This window comes from Aphidius gifuensis, linkage group LG4 (genome assembly GCF_014905175.1).
Source record: "Aphidius gifuensis isolate YNYX2018 linkage group LG4, ASM1490517v1, whole genome shotgun sequence".
In the NCBI taxonomy this organism is placed as follows: Eukaryota; Metazoa; Arthropoda; class Insecta; order Hymenoptera; family Braconidae; genus Aphidius; species Aphidius gifuensis.
This window is the reverse complement of record NC_057791.1, coordinates 21,742,012-21,762,091: the sequence shown is the minus strand read 5'-3', so window position 1 is coordinate 21,762,091 and position 20,080 is coordinate 21,742,012. Positions and strand designations below refer to the sequence as shown.

The 20,080-nt window shown below is 22.3% G+C and overlaps 1 protein-coding gene across 2 annotated transcripts in view; it reads right to left on the bottom strand.

The window, feature by feature from the left end:
• The window catches only part of LOC122855677 (small conductance calcium-activated potassium channel protein), a 67,237-nt gene that overhangs the window by 43,480 nt on the left and 3,677 nt on the right, over positions 1-20,080 (bottom strand). The window contains exons 2-4 of one of the 2 annotated variants that reach the window (XM_044157224.1): positions 8,549-9,046; positions 7,832-8,096; positions 151-357 (exon numbers count right to left, since the gene is read on the bottom strand). In XM_044157224.1, the coding sequence (XP_044013159.1) occupies positions 151-357; positions 7,832-8,096; positions 8,549-8,979 (903 nt within the window). In that variant the 5' untranslated portion in view covers positions 8,980-9,046. The remainder of the gene's footprint in view (positions 1-150; positions 358-7,831; positions 8,097-8,548; positions 9,047-20,080) is intronic. The other variant, XM_044157225.1, reaches the window with a different exon arrangement.

Sequence of the window (20,080 nt, the reverse complement as noted above, 5' to 3'; positions counted from 1 at the left end):
ATATCGATCAAATTTAAATGTAATTTATTTTTTTGTGCTTTTATGGTTTATATATTTTCCACTTGCATTATGAAATTCGTGTGCGTTATAATTTTGAGTGTCTAATAATGCAAATATAATATATATTTTTTGTTAAAATATAAATCCCACCGTCTTAACGTAGGTGACGGTCTCGGATGTTGCTTCGGTAAGTGCTCTTCGTAGTTTACTGCGACGAGCCTGTGATAGTGTACGTGGACAAAGTACAACACCCTGACCACCAGAACCAGCTGATGTTGTTGCACCAGAATTTATCGTTGAAGGTAGATACGCTGTTGTTGTCGTTCCCATTGACGATTTGCACCACCACCAAGGAAACTGTGGTTTTTTTTTGTTTTTATATTCATATCAACGTTGATATTATTTATTTTTTTCTATCAAATATATTTTTTTTTTTAATATATCACGGGATTAATATACTACTTTTCTTCTAATCGAAGGTAATTTTTTTTTCACCTTTTTAAAGTCTTTTCAAATATTTTTTTTATCATTCATTTTTTAAATTAATTCATACTGAAATTTTAAATATTCTAAAAACCTTTATTCTCATTTCTTTACATGCAGCCCAAAATCAATACTCAATTATCAACATAAAATTGAAAAAAATATAAATTATCATTTTAGTATTATTATCAAACAATTATGTATTCATGTAATGCACGTTGAATATTAAATTACCATTTACTTTCAACCCAAGATAATTATTTTAAAGTGTACCTGAGGGTAGTTATACATTACCCAAACTATCACTAAAATTGATACTTAATATACCAATAAAAATCTACAAAAAAAAAAAAAATAATAATATCAATTTACACTAAATTTACATACAACAACTAATCATAAATAATAATCACAAATTATTATTTTAATAAATGACCCATTAAACCAATTGGAAAAAAGAAAAATTAATTAATTAAAAATTGTCCTTGATTTTCTCTGCATGTAATTCATACTAAATTTTAATTGTCTATTGAAAAAATTAATATTTCATTGCTATATTATTCATAATTAAATATACTTATTTATTATCAATATCTTTTTCTTTTATGTTCAAATTGTTATTCATGTAAATAATTCATGACAAATATTTCTTTGCGTGATAAATTCTTATCATATTTAAAAGATCAGCATACATTCCAACAAGTTGTGAGGGTAATTGTGTGTATTACACTAAATAATAATTACAATCAAAACTTGTTATGATTGATAACATTGAAAAGACTCAACAAGGTGCATTTGTTCAATAAATTATTACTATTTTATGAATATATTATACTAAAACTACTTAAATTACATAAATGATATAATTACATGTATGCATTGGTTGATTTGTGAAATGGTAATGTTTTAAAGTGTGCATGTCGAATGATTTTAGTGTTTTCTATTTTCTTTAATAACGATCAATTTATAAAATGGTAAAATAGTTTCCCTGGGGGTAGTTTTGGGGTTGGGGTGGCTAGGGCGAAAAGGGTCCTCAAACAAAACCACAATCAATTGGCGTTATTAATTGGGTCAAGTTTTGGTTTTATATATGAAAATTATAAAACTTTGGTACTCAACTAAATGATGATTAAAAAAAATTAAATGATAACTTTTTATTTTTGTTAGATGTATAGCATATAAATAATTAAAAAATATTCATATTTTCATTTTTTACTAATGTGTTTATTATTATCTAGTCAATAGTTGTGTTTATTTTATAAAATTCTCACGAAAGATAGTTGTACTTGTAACTTGTTGATGGCCTTGAATTATTATTGAATATTTTTTATATATATATTTAATCGATAATAAAAAAAACGAGTTACCGATCACGTTGTCATAACATTGTCACGCCACACAATAATCAGAACATTTATATCATGTTCATGTTTGTCAATATATCATTACACTTATCATCTAAAAAATATATTAATATACATAATTTTTTTTTCAAATGAATTTTTTTAGTTTTTTTTAAGCTTTATAGTCATTTTAAATTGTTAATATTTTTAGTATTCTACAGTCTAAACATCAAACAACATTTAACATAAAAAAAAAGTATAAATATATGATAAAAATGTATTTCATTTGGAAATAATATTTTTACTATTTTCAAAACTAATTTGTTGATTTATACAAACATATATTTATACTAAAAAATTTATAGTAAAGATAATTATACATCAACACAACGAAACATTAACATGATGCAAAATGACGAAATTAAATTATTGATTAGTAAATATATTAATTATTAAAATTGTTTAAAACTTTGTTATAAAAAATATCATATAGACTATGATTGTAAGTATATTAGAGTATTGCTATTTTTTTTTTTTTTTATATAAAAATAGATAAATTAAAATTAGAATGGTGTACGTTTTTTTAATCGATAAATTTGAAACCTTAGAAAAATAATACTGCCATGAATTTAACTACTTTGCCCAAAGTATTTTTGACAGAATGGTTTTTTTTTTTTTTAAATCTCATTTAAAAATTATCTAATGGCCTTAAATAAGCAAATAATTTTTGCAGCAATGTCTTGTGGTTTAAATATATATTCATTTCTTCTTTATTTTATTTTTTTATTTCATCGCAAAGGAATATTATCATGTCATTGGCATTATTGATTTTTTTTTCAGGACTCATTAGTCCCTTATCTTTATTGGCACTATGACCGTAAAATAATCCTCACTATGAAAAACAATTTTTTTTTTTGTGGTCATTTTTACTGCCTCATTTTAACAATAGAAAATAAACATAAAAAAAAAAACAAATGGATTATACTTTGAAACCATAAAATGAAAATAAAAAAAATACTTTTGTCATGTGTCATATTCAATAATATTTTTTTATATTAATTTTATTACATTGATAAATATTATTCCATTAAAATAAATAAAATAAATTGAATTAATCTTGGAATTTTTTTTTCCAATAATTTTTTTACATTTTCAATTGAAAAAAATTTTTTTTAATGAAATAATTATGCAAACATATCCAAGACATACGCCTCTTTGAAATTTATAAATTTTAAATCAACAATTTCCAAAAAAATTAGACAAATCAATTGTTGAAATTTTCAGTGATATTTTTTTTTTTTTCTTGATCATCTCTCGAGTCAAACTAGTCAATCAAAATATAAAATAAAAAAAAAAAATTCAGGAAATGACTCTTGTGTTTCTTTAATGCAACACTATATTCAAATGATTTTATTCTTCATTGATTTTTTAGAATAAACAATGTGCACATAAAGCGTAATAAAAGTTTGATATTTTACTTTCAAATTTTTTTCATGATTCTTCTCAGTCCATTAGTTTTTCTTTTTTTTTTTTTCATTTGAGCTTAATTTATTTATTATTATTTTATTTCAAGGATGCATGACATCAAACAAATGTATTTATCGATCAGCAATATCAACAGAATATTTTATGAATATTTAACCGGGGTCATATACCGATTCTCAATGGTTCAGTAGATGTTCATTCACTTCAATAAATTTCACTAACACAAAAAATCATTTAAACAGTTCTTGACTTGACACGCAATTTTTTTATTTTGATAAAAAAAAATACATTTTGTTGAATAATATATTTTTAAATAATATACATACTTCCAATTTTATTATTCTCATATTTTTAAATTATTCATTATTTATAAATTGCTTTTTATTTATTTTTTTTATTAACAGTATAATTGCATTCCAATTCTCAAGATTAATTATTATTTTTTTTTCCATTGTCATTTTTAATTTTTCAAATGAAATTCATTAATCATCAACGTCAGTATAAATTCCACTAAGCTTCATTTACATTCAACGATTTTATTGAACATTCATTTATGCATTAAATTTTTTCTATTTTATTAAAATCAATCGTCAATAATTTTTTACAAATATATTTCTTTGTTTGATAAACGTATATGATTTTTTGCTTTAATATTTATCTATAACTCACTATTTATTTTTTTGTTCAAAGCTCAATTTATGCAAATATATCCGTAATACTTTTTTTTTTTTATATTCAAATATGAATAAAAAATTTGTAGTTGAATTGTATACATTGTTAAATTTTTTCTAGAAGGTAAATGCACCATGTATCCGGGAAAAAAAAAAAAAAATAATGTATATTTAATAATAGATAAATAAGAGAAACAAAAAATTCAAAAGAATAAATAAAAAGAATTATTGATGAGTTTTTTTTGTCATGCTTGAGCTATTAAAATTTACAATTTTTTTTTAAATCAAATTATTCAAAATATGTTTTTCAAAGTCAAGAAAATTATTATAAATAATTGCTAAATATAAATATTTAATTATTTATTTTATTACGATAATAATCTTGAAAATTTTTAATATTTAAATTAGATATAGTGTTAAATTTTCTGCAAAGCACTAAGTTGAGTTGAATTTATTTGACACTGTCAAAAGCAATGTGAAACACGACAGAGGCTCAGTAATAAATTTTCAAATTCCATCAGATGAAAAAGCTCTTTAAATTGTAGCGAATAAAATTTATTATTAAATGAAAAGTTTTACATAAATATTTAATTTCTATTTCGTGATAAAAATTGTCTTGTCATTATTTTTCAACTTTTATTGTTTTTAAAAATTTAATTTTTTATGAATAATTAATCAATGAAATCTACATAAACAATATATTTTTGTTATTATATTTTTAAAAATTATTTTTGTATCTTTTTTTTTGTGAAAGCTTACATTCTTATTTATATATTTTTTTTTTATTCTCCGAATTCCTCCTCTTAAAGCGTCCTCTCTTGACTAAGATAGAAAAAAAAGCTTTAAAGCTCAATTACCAACAGTTGTAGAAAATTTATTATCAATGTCGGTAAGACGTTATTTACCCGAGTAGATAATAACGCAGGAATCTACTTGTAGCAGCTTTCTGCAAGCACATAGCCCGCAAGCACAATCCAAAAGTTTATTGTACTTGAAAATGCTTTTATGTATTTTTTTTTTTTTTTACGATATCATGTTTCACATATTTATTTATCAGTAATATTATGCAACGAGAGCTATCAAAACCCATCAAGCCGACTAGAAATAATTTATAAATCCACTTGACAATACTTTTCAATGTGTTTACATATGTGACCTATTTTATTAATACCTTGCAGTGGACAAACATTTTTTTTTTCTCTTCAAATTGTCATTCAAATGCCGAAAAAAAAAATTTAACAATAGAATAATTTCAACTTTAATTTTTTTTTTTAAAACCTCTATGCTTTTCTTGACAATTGAAAAATATATATAATTTTTTTTTCAAACAGTAATTGAATTAAAAAAAAAAACAATGGAAGTATTATTTAATTTTAAATTTATTTAAATGTATAATTGAATTTTTTTCTTCGACATATGAAAATAGTTTTTTTTTTTCCTTTTTTCTATTTATTTTTATTGAGCAATTTTACTGATTTTTTTTTCTTTTACTTGTACAATTAAAAAGATTATATATTCATCGTTAAATTCGCATATAGCTGGTATGATTTTATGCAAATTTACAAACCCAAAGGGACTGATAGTCAAAGTATGCTTGTAGCAATGTAAATAACTAGAATGTCAGTTTCATATGCAACTGGCCTATGGCAATATATATTTCATATTTCACTCCTGAATCATTCAAACAGAGCTTTAAATTTTATTTAAAATTTCAAAATTAACACAATTATTTAAGCTGATTGATACGACTAAATATCACAATAAAAATAACAATTCTCATTGAAAATAAAATTAAAAAATTTCATATATAAATGTCAATTAAAAAAAATATAAATGTTAAAATTTTTAGTATTGAATTTTTAAATTCGAGCTAAATGTTTAATTAAAAAACCGAAAAAATATAAATGATTAAAAATTTTTTCCATCCCAGAAAATACAGATTATGTTATTCAAAAAATTTATTCATCTAAATAATTTTTAAAAGCAATATTATGTCAATATATTGACAACTTGAAAATATTATTATCTTTATTGATTTTTGTTGTATTATTTATTTATCAATATTTTATGAATGATTTTTTTTTAAATATATTTATTCTACAGATGCATTTTATTTTTAGATATTTATTTAGTTATATTTGAAAAGTAATTTAATACGAATTGAGTAAGTACATGGACACAAAAATATCTAGCGCACTTTATTTTTGTTCAAATGTTTTATTTATTGTTAATATATATTTATTTTTATTGTTAGAAAGATATTTGATTTCTTCCAATACTTTAGTATATATCCACTGTCAAAAAAATATCACAAAAAAATCCAACGATATTTTTTCTATTTATCTAAATCCTCTATTCATATGGATTTTATAAAATCAATATATTGCGAATTTAAATACCATTGTGAATTCGATGCGTCATTAACACAGCTCAAATAAATAAAAGTTGAATTGTCAATATAAACAAAGGGTTGTTCAACAAGACAATCAAGTGTGTGACGTTAAAAATTTCATAATTCATCAAAAATAATATTCATTAAATTTTTTGGTAAAATTAAAATTTAACACTCCAAATATATAAAAAAAAAAAGCAGTGAAGTTTCTTCACTGCAGAAAAAATTTAATTTTGTTAAAGTCATTTTGGGTTTTTTATTTTTATAAAGCTAGATTAAGTATAAAAATATATATATATACTTCCGGTAAAAACGACATTTTATTTTGTCATTTATATTTTTTTTATACTGGCCACAAAAAAATTTAGTTATTTTATCAAGTGTAGGTTTTATGCCTGACAAAAATGCTATACAATTCAACCACTGAGCTTTGAATATAAAAAAAAAAATAAATCGAACATATATATTTATTATAAGAATAGAAAAAATATAAGTAAAAAATACAATTCTAGCATGCCCTAAGCCCGACTGTGTATCTTCAGAAATGTGGAAGACTTTTCAGTTGCAAATACTTTATTTTTTTTCTTCAATTTTACTTAACATTTTTTCTTCATTTCTCTGGATTTTATTTTTTTTTTTATCTACTATAGTAAAAAGAAAACCGAGGAAATTACATTTAAAAAATAGAATTTATTATTATCAAAATTGTAGTCAATTTGATAATGAATATAATGTAAAATAAAAATACAAGTATATAGAGTTTCATTAACCAGATATGTGGCAATTAATTTAATGATTTCAAAAACCATTAAAACAATTATTATTGGATCATAGTATCAATCGATTATATTATCCAGAGAATACTAAACTTGATTATAATTATAAAGAGCTTATTAAAAATAATTTTTAATTTAATTATATTATAATTCAATTGTTAACCACTTGATAACAGACATTGCTGCAAATTTCAAATTTAGATTAATTAAATTAATCAGTTAAATTCTAAATTTTCAAAATATATTATGAAAGCCTAATAATTTTTTATGCCCTACGGAAATTGATTTTTTTTTTTCTAAATAAAACTATACATCTAAAGAGATAAATTTTTTTCAAATGTTCAACCAAAATAATATTGAATGAATAATATGTATTGAATAAAAAGAGATTATTTTTTATTTAAATTAAAAGTTAAATGCCACATTACACAGAGGATCACGTGCTGAGGTGTTTTTTTTTTTTTTTCTTATTTTATTGAGTTGGTTTAATGTATTGGAAATATGAGACGACAATAATCAAAGGCTTGTTAGTATATAGATTATTTATAAAAAAAAATTATAAAAAGATTAAAAAGAGTCAAAGAGAAATAGAAGAAAAAATAATTGTTGATATGATTTGTATTGCTGTGAAAGATGAAGAGATTGAAATAGATGATGCAAGCGAATGAAATTATTTATTACCTGTCGAAACTGTCGAATACCGCCATTTATTCTGAGTGAATCAGCAGCAATACCGGCTATTCCATCACCTGGTTCACGAAGTTGACGTAGTGATGCACTTGCTGCACCAGAATGCAAGGGACATGTACATCCAGTACAACAACATACTGATGCCTCGGGTTGTGAACTTTGACGTATTATTCTAGTATTTGGTGATGTTGTTACTAATACAGGTGGTGGTGGTGCTTGACAAGGACAACACTGATGATTACTTTTTACGCTTTCTCTGTAAAATATATATTGATTTTATTTTTTAGAAATTAGATAGATATTTTGAGGTCTAATTTATTTTAAGATAATAAAATTTAAATTTTGTTTAAATACTAGAAGCATAATTCCATGAAAATTTTGTTTAGAAAAATTTTTTTATTAAATATAAATTCAAAAAAATAAAAATAAAAATAATTGAACTTAAATTATAAAATTTTTAGGATAATAACATCTAAGTATAGTCTAAATTCTAGAAGCAAAATTTCATGAAATTTATGCTTAAAAATATTTTTTTCACAAGCATGACCTAAATAGCTAAATTTTCATTTTTGGATGAGACTCTATTTTCAAGTTTTTATTTGTCCAAAAATTCTCTCTTAATTTTAATATAAATTAAAAAAAATAAATCATATATATTTTGTAAAACTTGAAAAATTGATAAATGCTAATATTAAATAAATAAATTACCTTGATATGCTACGTGCCAGATGGAATGCTGATGATGGAGCAAGTGATTCTCTTCTATCACATCGACATCTATTGTAGGGCTGTGATATTTGTCTAGTACGATACAAAGTTGTATTAAGATGACGTGACCAACGTTGTTGATGTTGTTCTCCATCAAGACGACAATGTAATTCAATATCTGGTACTGATCTTGTTGATGGATCTTCATTTGTTGCACTTTCTTCTGAACCACCAAGTCCAGAACCTGATAATTGTGGTGATGTTACTAAAAATGTTGCACGATCTTGTCGTGTTAATACAGGTTTTCCTTGTGTACTTGTTGCAACAACAACTGGTGGTGGTACACGACTAAGTAATGCTGCTGTTTCTTCATTATTTCCATAATCACCATTTCCACCATCTTGAGAACTTGCATTACCATTTGTATTCATTGCTTACAACTATTATTTATTTATCTATATTGGTCCTGATTTATCAGTTCCTTCACAGCACCAGTTTCTATAAAATTCAACAAATAAATAAAGCACATTAGATTAATAAAATTAATGCTTTTAGTTTATCCTTTGATAATATCATTATACATTTAATTAATTTTATTATCTTTTGTCTGCTTGACAATAATTTCTAATGATGCTTTTCAAGATTTTCACTAAAGCTAAAAGCAAATATTGTATTTAATTTTATCTTGTTTATATTTCATTTGAAATGACATTTTTTAACATGTGAATTCTCTCATTAGTTTGGTAAACATAATGGTAACTTGATATATTGACTAATTGTCTTAAAGTTTTAAATTAAATTTTGTGTTTTTTATAGTTTGAATGACATTAAGCTTGCATGTGAGTTGACAGAAAATTAAAATATTACTTATTTAAAATAATATTCATATAGTTTGACTACTATTTACTTGATTAAAAAATCATTTACTAATTTTTTTTTTTCGTGAATTATTTAGACACGCAAAGCCAGCCCAAATTTTTAATTTTTTTTATTCCTTGTGTATTATATTAACAAAAAAAAATATTGAATAATAATAAAAATTTTAATTTTTTTTGTTTATTTTTAAAAACATATTTAATAATTTTATTTTGAAAAAAAAAGTTTATAAAATTTACCATAAGCAAGTAGTACAAGTCAAGCATGATCAGACCCAAAATTATATTTTTTAATTTGACGAATTTATTCAATTTTTTTCATAGTTATATTATCATTAATTAAAAGGACTTATAAATTAATTTTTTTTTGAAATATACGTTTCGATTTGAGGTACTGAATTTAAAAATAAAAAACATGTATTTATTTCATTTGGAGTTGTGTTAGTATTGGAATTATAATAGTTTAGTCAGATCGATAATGAAGCTTTGATAGTTTTGAGGTATAGTCTAGAATCATTTTTATAACTGGGACGATAGCCACTGAATGTTTAATACGACATTTACTACGTTAAGTCGCATGCAAAAACAAAAAAAAAAATACAATACAGACAAGTTATACTTTTGTAGTATAATCATCAATAGACAATCACAAACAGAAAAAAAAAAAATAAAACAATTCACCATTGAACAATATTTTGTACTAAAACCGTTATAAAAATACTTTGTTTTATTTTTCTCCTATTGAAATTCTCAGAATTTATTTAAAAATATATTTTTTAAATTATATAACAATATTTCTTATGAATTGTTTTTAAACAAAGCACATTTTTTTTTTTTTTTTTTAATACAATATAAATTAATTTAAGTCAAAGGAAAAATATTACTTTACTTTTTATTTAATCATAATATAAAATTTTATGATTATTTTTTTTTTTTGTAGTTGAATTTATTTTGCAATTAATTATTCAAATTTGATATTTAAATAAATTAATATTTCTATATCCTGATCAAGGACTCATTTCAATTGACCTTCATTAAATACATTTTAATTGTTAATTTCAGTCTGACACTGTGAAACTATTAATCACTTTTTTTTTTTTACTCGAGATAAATTTACATGATAAAATCTTTATTTACTCACATCATTATAATTTTTTTCACAAAGAGAATGATTTCGTTTGTATTAAAAAAAAAAAAAAAGAAGTTGATAAAGACATTGAGCTAAAAATAAAAGCTTTATTTTTATTTAAAAAACAAAAAAAAATTGTCCATTATAAGAAGAAGAAGATTATGTATGGAGGTATTGTTTCGTTTGACATTAATCATTTTGAAAAAGTCATTATCTATAATTCTCTGGGATATAAAATAATAAAAATTGTGTTAAATCTTTGGAAACATGTTGCTTCGAGATTAATCATGTGACCCTTCTCACTTTTTTGTAAATCTCCAAGAAATAATAATAATAATAATCAATATTTGAAACATTTGTCGAGAAAAAAAAGAAAAAATAATGATAAAAAAAAAAAAAAAGGATCGAGTGAAATTTATGGGAAAAGTGAGAAAGCCAGTTTAAGAGGCGTTAAATCGTTTTATCACGTCTGCTAATTTATTTTTCCTGCCTAGATTCTTTTTTTCTTTCTTTTAAATTTATCGCATCATTACAATTTCCATCGTGATTATTCTTATTCTCTATTACCCTCATTGGCTAAATTTTTTTGATATTTATTTATCAATCTATTGTTAAATATATAAAATAAATAAATAAAGATTTAAAGTATTTTATTATCCAGTTTAATTGGAATGAATAATAAAAAACAGCATTTGTATTTTAGAAGAGTTAATTTTTTAATTATTGAGAATGTTATTTCATCGAAGGATATAGAGTTTAAAAATTCAACGAGATTGATATATTTTTTATTTGAAATAAACTTGAAAAGAGGATTATGTCAGTTGTCAGCTTGTTCAGTCACATCTTGACCACAAAATTGGACTGAGACCACTCTATTTTACAAAAGACGATTAAAGTTTTTTATTTTCAAATGTATTTTTCTTTTTATCTTTTAATATCACTTACGTGATTTTTCATAGAAATAAAATAAATTGAAATAGAAGAAATGAGAAACAAAAAAAATTACATGATCGGGCAAATCGAGTGAATTTGTTAGTAAATCTAAAAATAATTTGAAACAATTCAATTGTAAAAATTCACAGCCCGGAAAAAAAGTTAACATATTCTTTTTCCTATTTAAAATAATAAAATAAATTCAATATAAATTTAAAATGAATCTAATACTAAAATCAATATCATGTTTATGAAAATTTATAAACTAAATTTTTCTTTCAATAAAACAAATGAAATAATCAAAAGTTTAATTTAAAATTTTTTTACTTTTTTTTTTTTTAATTTTTATAAATATAGTTATCGCGTGACTATAAATAAATTTAGGTCACGTGTGTGTAAAATAAATATGGTCAAGTCAAACTACCCATATACAAGACAATCATAATGTAAAAGTAACATCAAAAAAGTTTATATATATGCAATTGATTTAACAAGAAATACTAAGAAATAAAATGACGAGATAGTAAAATTTTTATCGTCAAATTTACTTGCACTAATCAGATAACCAGAAAATAAATATACAATTGTATATTTATGATGTACAATAACTGATATTATTTTATTATTTTTATTGTCATATTGACCCTAATTTCTTAATGTTAAATTATCATCAATATTATTTTTTATGATCATAATTTTACTTCAATAAAAAACAAAATAAATATTCTATTTAAATAATTTTAAATTGTCTAAAAGAATGTCCTTAAAATAATTATTTTTACTGCAGTATTTGTATTTTACATGTGTATTCAAATTAAAACAAAATAATTTATATTTATTCAAAATTTAATATATATCAAGCTTTAAAAAAATTACAAAATTGGATATATTTAATAATTAATATTACCTATGCCAATAATGAATTATTATTATCTAGTATAATTTTCAATTACTTAAAATTCCATTAACGATAATGTTGTTTTTTATTTCTATTAATATGACATCTTGATCTTGCTTTTAAAATAATGACAAACTCTCAAGTGATATACACACATATACTCACTGAATTGAAGCATCAAACTTTTGACTAATCTAAATGATCTACATATTCATGATACTACTCGTTGGGAATATGCTTATATATTTTATATATTTACATAGATATATGTCTCGTCATGAATAACCATGTAAATAATAAATATATCATATGTGCTATTTGCACAATTCAAAACTCAACGAATCATTAAAAAATATGTTTTTTTTTTTTAAATAATATTTTTACATTTTTTATATCATTATATTAATCAACAAACAAACAACTAAATGATGACTCAGTTTATTTTTATTTTTTAATACAGATGTTAAAATTTATTGAGTCAATTCATTGATTATTTTTAACCTTGCTTCATCACTATCATTGCCACCTCCCCTTAACAACGAGCTTGCTTTAATGCCCCAGAAATGTCAGTCATTCTGGGATGTCTTTATCGCTTCTCAACACGAATGGCTGATGTAAGGAATCTTCCATATACGTGACAAAAAAGTGAAATGGCCTGTAAGACAAAAAAAAAATAAATAAAAGAAAAAAAAATTATTTATATATATTTTTTTTTTAGTGTTGTTTGTTCTTCTGTTGTATTGGCGTCTGGCTCATCAAGTTTAATGTCACTCTGTCATAGTAGAGAAAATAGGAGAGAAAAAAAAATACAGTGCAAGTTTGACAATTAGGGGAATCAAACGCTGGTGGCTGTATAGATTTTTATATTTTTATATTTTATTTGTCATTTTGACAATAAAAAAAAAAGCTGGATTACGTTGTTTGATTTTTTTTTTTTTTCTACAATTTATTTATTTGTATTTATTATTTATATTTTTATATTTTATTTGTCATTTTGACAATAAAAAAAAAAGCTGGATTACGTTGTTTGATTTTTTTTTTTTTTCTACAATTTATTTATTTTTTTGTTTTGATTTGTACTTGGAGGATGTTGGGTGTTTGTATTTTTTTAAATATAAATTTTTAAAATATCTGTCATTCAAGATACATACATTGTTATTGTCTAGAAAATATTTGAGTTGAAATTATTTTTGTTTAAAGTTTTGGACAATCATCAAAAGATAATAGTAGAAATTTTTTTCATTTTTTTGATTATAAAATTAGAAACTTCTTGCAAATATTATTTAAAAATAGCTCAAAAGTATTTTAAACAAGTTGAATAATAATACACAAAATTTCTATGAACTAGTATGTTTTTTTTAATTTTACAAACTTGAAATAAATAATTGAACTTTGTTATTTTGAAAAAACAATAATTTAATTATTTTAAATGAATAAAATTGAGTTTGTTTATATTTTAAATAATTTAAAAATTGATTTAACAGTTGGAGAAATAATTGACTGACTAATAATTAGCAGTATATGTTTATAAAATCAGAGAAAAAAAAAAATTGAATAATTGAAATATAAAGTAAAGTAAAAAACTTTAACAAAACATTGTGAGTGAATTTATATTTTATATTTCAATAAATACAAATTGGCAATTTACGTTTGATAGAATATTTTTTTATAAATAAAAATATACACAGTTATAGTTTATTGATATTAAAAAAATTTCAACTACAAGGTCAACAATTGAAAATCGATTTTCAATTATGATTAAAGTTGTATATATTTACTCAAACTGCCATCTGTAATCAACTCTAATTCAAGTTATATTATTTGTCTGCCTCATCAGTAAAATTATCATCAATGATTATTGATTATGACATCATTATCAGCAACAACTCATGATTATAATCAATAAATAATTATAATGATGATGCATTATATGTCTCTTTAATAAAAAACTTCAAGAAACCTTTTCAACTTTTTTTTCATCTCAGTTTCAAGTTACAAAACGAAGATGATATCTCCATCAGCTTTCAGTCTCTATATCATAACTCAAAATAAAAAATCTTTTTAACAATTTTGAAATAAAAAATATGCCCTCGTTTTAACTTTTTTTATTTTTAATTTTTTTATTTATTTATATATTTTTTATTTTTTTATTTTTTGTCAAACAATATTTCAAAGTTCAATGAAAATTTTTTGATATTTATAAAAATTTCGAAACTACTTGAGATAATTTTAACAACGTTTTTATTTTTTCAAATTTTTCAAGAGATTTTATTAAGCTTAAATTTATAATTATATAATTTTTTATTTAAAAAAAATTATTGAATAATAATTGAATAAAAAAATTTAAAGTTCAAAAATAAAACATGGTTCTTAGTTTTTTTGTTTATTTATTTATTTATTTATTTGAAAATTCGATTTTTATTAACACTAATCATATTGCTGTTGATTTATTTTTGATAGTATTTTTTTTTTTCATTTTAAAAAAGCTTGTTGTTGTATTGTGTCGTTTGGCATTGGCATAATCATGACAAAAATATATTAACTATTAATTAATCGATGTCATGAGGACATGTGATCACGCCTTCACGCAAAGGATTCTCTGTTCATTATCCATTAGAATAACTCGACATAAATTGCTATATAATGACACAACAATACAGTATTTTTTTAAAACCATCAGTTTAATTTTTTTTCTGTTATTTCACATTATTTAAATAATTATCATTTGTATACTTTTGAATTAAATATATATTTTTTTTTCTGCTTTACATTTCATAACGAGACATGCTCTAATTAACATCAAGCATTTATATATAGGTAGTTAGGAGAATCTCGTGAGCCAACAAAATTAGTTATAGCCAGAAAAAATATTTTTTTTTTCATTTTTCAATTTTTTCCACTGACAGTTTTGACATTGTTTTAAAATTTCATATAGTTTTATAATGACACGATAAATAGATTTTTTTTTTCTCTTTATTAACAACGCTTTGAAATATAAAAAAATTTAAGATAATAAAAAATGATGTAAAAAAAAGAATGAGCGTTTGATTAGGTGCAATTGTGTGTTGAGATAAAAAAAAAAAGTGTGAGAAAAATAGTTAAAATATTTGCTTGGCCATTGTTGAATGACCTTACATAGAGACAAATGGCGCAAGGTCTTTTTAGGGCTTGATATTTGAGCAATAAATATCGAACGAGGTGAATAAAAACTAGAGCCAATCGATATGATATTTATTGTCTTACTTTTGATATTAAGGGTAAAAGTCGTATTTCACAATTTATTAAAAAAATTATTGTCAATATTACTATTTCATAAAAAATATATATTTTTTTATTTTTAAATAAATTTTCAATATATTTTATTTAAATGGTTTATTTATTAGAAAAATTTATCAATGAAATTCTTATAGAAAAATACGATAAAAAAGAAAAAAAAAAAAAAGTTGAAAAAACACCTTTGAAAAAGCTTTGTTATTTATTTTTTTTATTATTATTATAATTTCTTGTTTTTAAGAATTTTTTTTCTTTATTTTATGAAGGGGTGATTTTGTTTGTTTGGTTTTTTTATTTTTTTTTTTTGCTGAGGTTGTGAATGTGGCTCTTGATAATAACCCAAGTGGCAAAAGTGTATATATGTGCTGCAAATTCAACTGAAATTATGCGGTGGACAAGTGACTTTTTGATGTTGTATATTTACAAGATTTTAGGTGAATGTAAAATAATGAGAATAAAGAAACATCCAGTCAAGATTTACCTACTTGAAACTTTTTAAATTATATATACTTTTGTTTTTTATTTTTTTTTTTATATTGTTACTTTTCTTTTCAACAGAATTTTTTATTTTATTTTCTTAGCTATTTAATGGGTCAGTGGCAATGACATTGTCCAACAATCCAACTTGACAATCCTCTTTTTATTTTTTTTTTTTTATTATATTTCTTTTGTTAGTTTTATTTTGCAAAAACATATAATAATTTTTGAACAATTAATTTCGATTTATAAGGATTAGATACGTTTTCATTTTTTCTCTTTTTTTTTAATTTTTTGGGGATTAATTATAACGAGGGGGGTTGGGGGTCGATTTTAGCTGTTTTTAATTTTTCTGACTATGATGGAATTAAGCTATCCTTGTAATTTTTTTTTTATTAAATTGTGTAGGACTTCAGCAAGTCTAGAAAAAAAAATGGGAATTTTTGAAACCGTCAAAAGAGGGTAGGGAGTGAATTTTAAGGGTTTTTAATTCTTTTGTCAATGATTTTAATTGTTTTTAATTTTTTTGTCTATGGCAGAGTTGAGCTATCCTCGTTTTTTTTTCTTTCATTGATTGTCTATGACCTAGACAAACTCAGAAAAAAAAATGGGAATTTTTGAAATCGTCAAAAGAGGGTAGGGAGTGGATTTTAAGAGTTTTTAATTCTTTTGTCTATGGCAGAGTTGAGCTATCCTCGTTATTTTTTTTTTATTATATTGTGTAGGACCTCAGCAAGTTTAGAAAAAAAAATGGGAATTTTTGAAACCGTCAAAAGAGGATAGCGAGCGGGTTTTAGCTGTTTTTAATTCTTTTGTCAATGATTTTAATTATTTTTAATTTTTTTGTCTATGACAGAGTTGAGCTATCCTTGTAATTTTTTTTTTGTTATATTGTTTAAGATGTAAGCTAGTTTAGAAAAAAAAATTGGAATTTTTGAAACCGTCAAAGAGGGGTAGAGGGTGGATTTTAGTTGTTTTTATTATTTTTGTCTATGATTTTAATTGTTTTTAATTTTTTTGTCTATGGCACAGTTGAGCTATCCTCGTTATTTTTTTTTTATTAAACTGTGTGGGACCTCAACAAGTCTAGAAAAAAAAATGGAGATTTTTGAAACCGTCAAAAGAGGGTAGGGAGTGGATTTTAGCTGTTTTTAATTTTTCTGATTATGATGGAATTGAGCTATCCTCGTAATTTTTTTTTTGTTAAATTGTGTAGGACCTCAGCAAGTCTAGAAAAAAAAATGGGAATTTTTGAAAACGTCACAGAGGGATAGGGAGTAGATTTTAGCTGTTTTTAATTTTTTTGTCTATGCCAGAGTTGAAAAAATTGTTTATACGTTTTTTAACTATTTTTTCAACTTATAAAAAATTTAGCTATTACATTTATATTTCCATTGTGTTTTTATTTATTCAAAAATAAAAAAAAAAAATTTTTCTCTACGACAAAGCTAGAGATTTAAAAGTATTTTATACACTGGATCGACTTTTTTATATATATTTATATAGAATATGCACTGGTAGACATGAAAATCCCTGGCTCAAAACATATACCCACAAAGATATAGATTCATCAACAATAAGCACACATGAGTCTGTCAAAATCCTTGTTTTCAATACATATGAATAATTTTTTTTTTAAATAATATTTTTTGTTACTTGTGCTCCATCAATCAATTGATTTTATTATTATTTTATTTTTTCGCTGTATATTTTTTCGACACTAGGTGTCAATATCATGTGTCAGCTACAAAAATATATTCCATCATTTGGGATAGTTAAGAGAATTAAATTTTTCAAAGAATTAATCTATAAATAATAATAAAAATAACAAAATAATAAATAAACATTTTAAAAGATTGACATGTCTAGAATCTATAAAAAAAAATTTGTTTTTTTTTCCTTGTTTTTTATTTAAATATTTGTTTACTTTATTTTTTTTTTAGTTTTGACATGTAAGGTCACATGTGTATTGTTGATTATTAATACCATTATCGAAATATTGACCTAGACATTAATTATAATATTAAAAATTGAAAAAAAAAATAAAACAAAAACAGTAGAAAGATTAGAATAAATTTTAGCATTCTTGGCTTCGATCCAGTATGATATATTTTAATTTAAATTTAAAAATAGAATTTTTTTATTTTTAAATAATGCATTATTTTAAAATAAAAAATATTAATTAACAATTAAATTTAATATAAATAATTTTTGTTTAATTTCAATGGAATGTCAAGTTTTTGAAATTAAATTTTTTTATATTTTTTTATTGGTTTAAAATTAGATTTAAAAAGTGTATTTCTTTTTTAAAGAAAATATATTTTTTATATTTCATAGTTTCTTCAAGTGTGATCTTATCATTCTCAATTTAGTATCCTACTAGTTGGGGGATCAATAAACCTGGGCTTATGAGTGCCTTATCAAGTTGACTCTCGACCGACTTTTCGATTTATTTATTTTTTTTTTTTTTTACGTATATAGATATGTTGTTATTGTTGGACAATGTTTCAAAGTTCGATGAGAATTTTAGGATATATAAACAACTGGAAAACGAATAAAAACTACTTGAGACGGTTCTTGTCAGGTTTCAACTTCTTCCGAGTGTTTGTAATAATATAAGCTTTTGAAAAGATTAAAAAAAAAAATTGTATACATCTACCAGATTCAACTACAGTTTTATATCATCTATAATTTACAAAAATTATTTTAATAAACAGCATCGAATTTAGTATATCTATTATTAAAGTAATTTTATTTTCATTATAGTAGTAATAAATTGAAAAAATTATAATAACATAAATCAAGTAAATGATGAAAATTAAAAACCGATTTATTATTTTGATAAAAATATATATTAATGAATGATTTAGTGTTTACTAAATTCTTTGGTTGAAAATAAAAAAGTTTAGTAGGTATGAAAAATTTAAAAAAAAAAAAAAATTCTTTCTCGTTGGTAAATTTTATCTTTGGCCCAGATATTTAAACGAGAATTAAAGCGTTGATTGAATTTTTGGTGGAAGACATGGACTACGAAATTCATATGAATACGAATTTCATAAAACTAATTTTGAACTTGCATTGATAAAAAAATAAAGCGACTTTTATTTCCATTTCTAATTAAATTTGAAAAAAAAAATACAAATTCTATAGAAATTAATTCCAAATATCTATAATAAAAAAAAAAAATGATAAAAAAATGATGAAAAATCTTTTCATGAATTTTCTCTAATTAATTTAAAGTCAAAAGAATTAATTTTTTTTTTTTAATTCAATTTTGAGTAAAATACAAATTTTTAATTGAATAGTTTTCAAATTTTATTTTTATTTATTTAATTAAAAATTTTTTTTTAGATTTTTAAATAATTTCGGGCACTATTTTAACTTTTGAAATAGTTTTAAATATTATTTTAGCTTTTGAAATTGTTTAAAAAATTTTTTTTAATACTAAATTATTTTATTTATTGATATATTTAAAAGCCATTCAAATTTTGACATTGTATAATGTTTTTTTAGTAATTTTACTATGACATTTGTGTTGTTTTGTTATGAAAATATTTTGAATTCAGTTTGACAAGGGTATTCAACTGCAAAACAGCTAAGCTCGTGCTTTTCAGTGACACATAGAGTTACAACAACCAATAGTCTATATACGTATGTCTATGAATAGAAACTTCGACCTAGGTGCGAGCCCCTTTCGTGACCTCAGAGAAAGCAAAATCAACAACACACATAACGTACTTAATACTAGTTATCATATTTTATATTTTTTATAAAAAAATAAAACCCAATTATTTTTATATAAAAAAAATATAAAAACTATTATTTTAATTTAATTTATATTTAGTTTATATTCATTTGAATAAATACATACGTTTTTCTTTATTTAAAAAAAGTTTTATAACAAAAATTTATTTTAAAAAGTATTTTACGTAAAATATTTATTTATC